The sequence below is a fragment of the Colobus angolensis genome, unplaced genomic scaffold, assembly GCF_000951035.1.
Source record: "Colobus angolensis palliatus isolate OR3802 unplaced genomic scaffold, Cang.pa_1.0 Scaffold77, whole genome shotgun sequence".
Taxonomy (NCBI): Eukaryota; Metazoa; Chordata; class Mammalia; order Primates; family Cercopithecidae; genus Colobus; species Colobus angolensis.
Window position 1 is genome coordinate 3,125,413 of NW_012121487.1, and position 1,217 is coordinate 3,126,629.

Below are 1,217 nucleotides of genomic sequence, written 5' to 3' on the forward strand. Positions count from 1 at the left end.
TTCTGAGACAGGGTCTGTGTCACCCAGGCTGGAATGCAGTGGCAATAAAATGGCTCACTGCAGCCTCAATCTCCCGGGCTCAAGCAATCCTCCCACCTCAGCCTCCTGAGTACCTGGGATCACAGAGGCGTGCACCATGCCCGGCTAATTATTTGAAATGGGGGTCTCACCATGCTGCCCAGGCTGGTCTCCAATTCCTGGACTCAAACAATCCACCCACCTCGGCCTCCCAAAGTACTGGGATTACAGGCATTAGCCACCATGTCTGGCCCCATTTATCTTTTCTTTATGATGGAAATGTTCAAATGCTTCTCATCTGGCTATTTTGAAATATACATTAGACTACTATTAACTATATTCACCCTACTGAACTATCGAACACTAGGTCTTATTCCTTCTTTTTTTTTTTTTTTTTGAGATGGAGTCTCACTCTGTCGCCCAGGTTGAAGTGCAGTGGTGTGATCTTGGCTCACAGCAACCCAGCAACCTCTGCCTCCCGAGTTCAAGTGATTCTCCTGCCCCAGCCTCCCAAGTAGCTGGGATTACAGGCGCCTGCCACCACGCCCAGCTAATTTTTGTATTTGTAGTAGAGATGGGGTTTTTCCATGTTGGCCAGGCTGGTCTCGAACTCCTAACCTTAGGTGATCTGCCCACCTCGGCCTCCAAAAATGCTAGATTACAGGCGGGAGCCACTGCGCCCAGCCCCAACTGTATTTTGGTACCTATTAATCAACCTCTCTTCATCTCCCTCTCACCCCCACCACAAGAGATTTTAAGGGAAGGCTGATCCAAACTCCATCCAGCTAAGGGTTTGGGCAACTCACCACAACGGGCCCATCCTCCTGGGCCAAGTAAGTAATTGTCGCCGAGGTGAAGTTGAAATAACCAGCCTTGAGAGGGCGCAGGACCACAGTGTGGGAGACATTGCTAGCACTGGCTCAAGAGTTAAGGAAGGGAAAGAGATGAAGCTAAGGCTGTAGCAGCCTTTTGACCTGTGGACCTGTGGACTAAACGCAACATTTACAAAACAGTTGCCAATACGTGCTAATCTCATGCAGGCAATACTCTGCAGGAATGAAAAAACATGCTTCTTTTTAAAATTTACTTTTTTTTTTAAATATTAAAAAAAGGGCCGGGCGCGGTGGCTCAAACCTGTAATCCCAGCACTTTGGGAGGCCGAGACGGGTGGATCACGAGGTCAGGAGATCGAGACCATC

At 48.9% G+C, this 1,217-nt stretch overlaps 1 protein-coding gene across 5 annotated transcripts in view; it reads right to left on the minus strand.

Moving 5' to 3' along the window:
* SSR2 (signal sequence receptor, beta (translocon-associated protein beta)) overlaps positions 1-1,217 on the minus strand; it is a 17,741-nt gene that overhangs the window by 10,901 nt on the left and 5,623 nt on the right. For 4 of the 5 annotated variants that reach the window (XM_011928370.1, XM_011928369.1, XM_011928372.1 and 1 more), the window contains one exon: positions 825-933. In XM_011928370.1, the coding sequence (XP_011783760.1) occupies positions 825-933 (109 nt within the window). The remainder of the gene's footprint in view (positions 1-824; positions 934-1,217) is intronic. The other variant, XM_011928371.1, reaches the window with a different exon arrangement.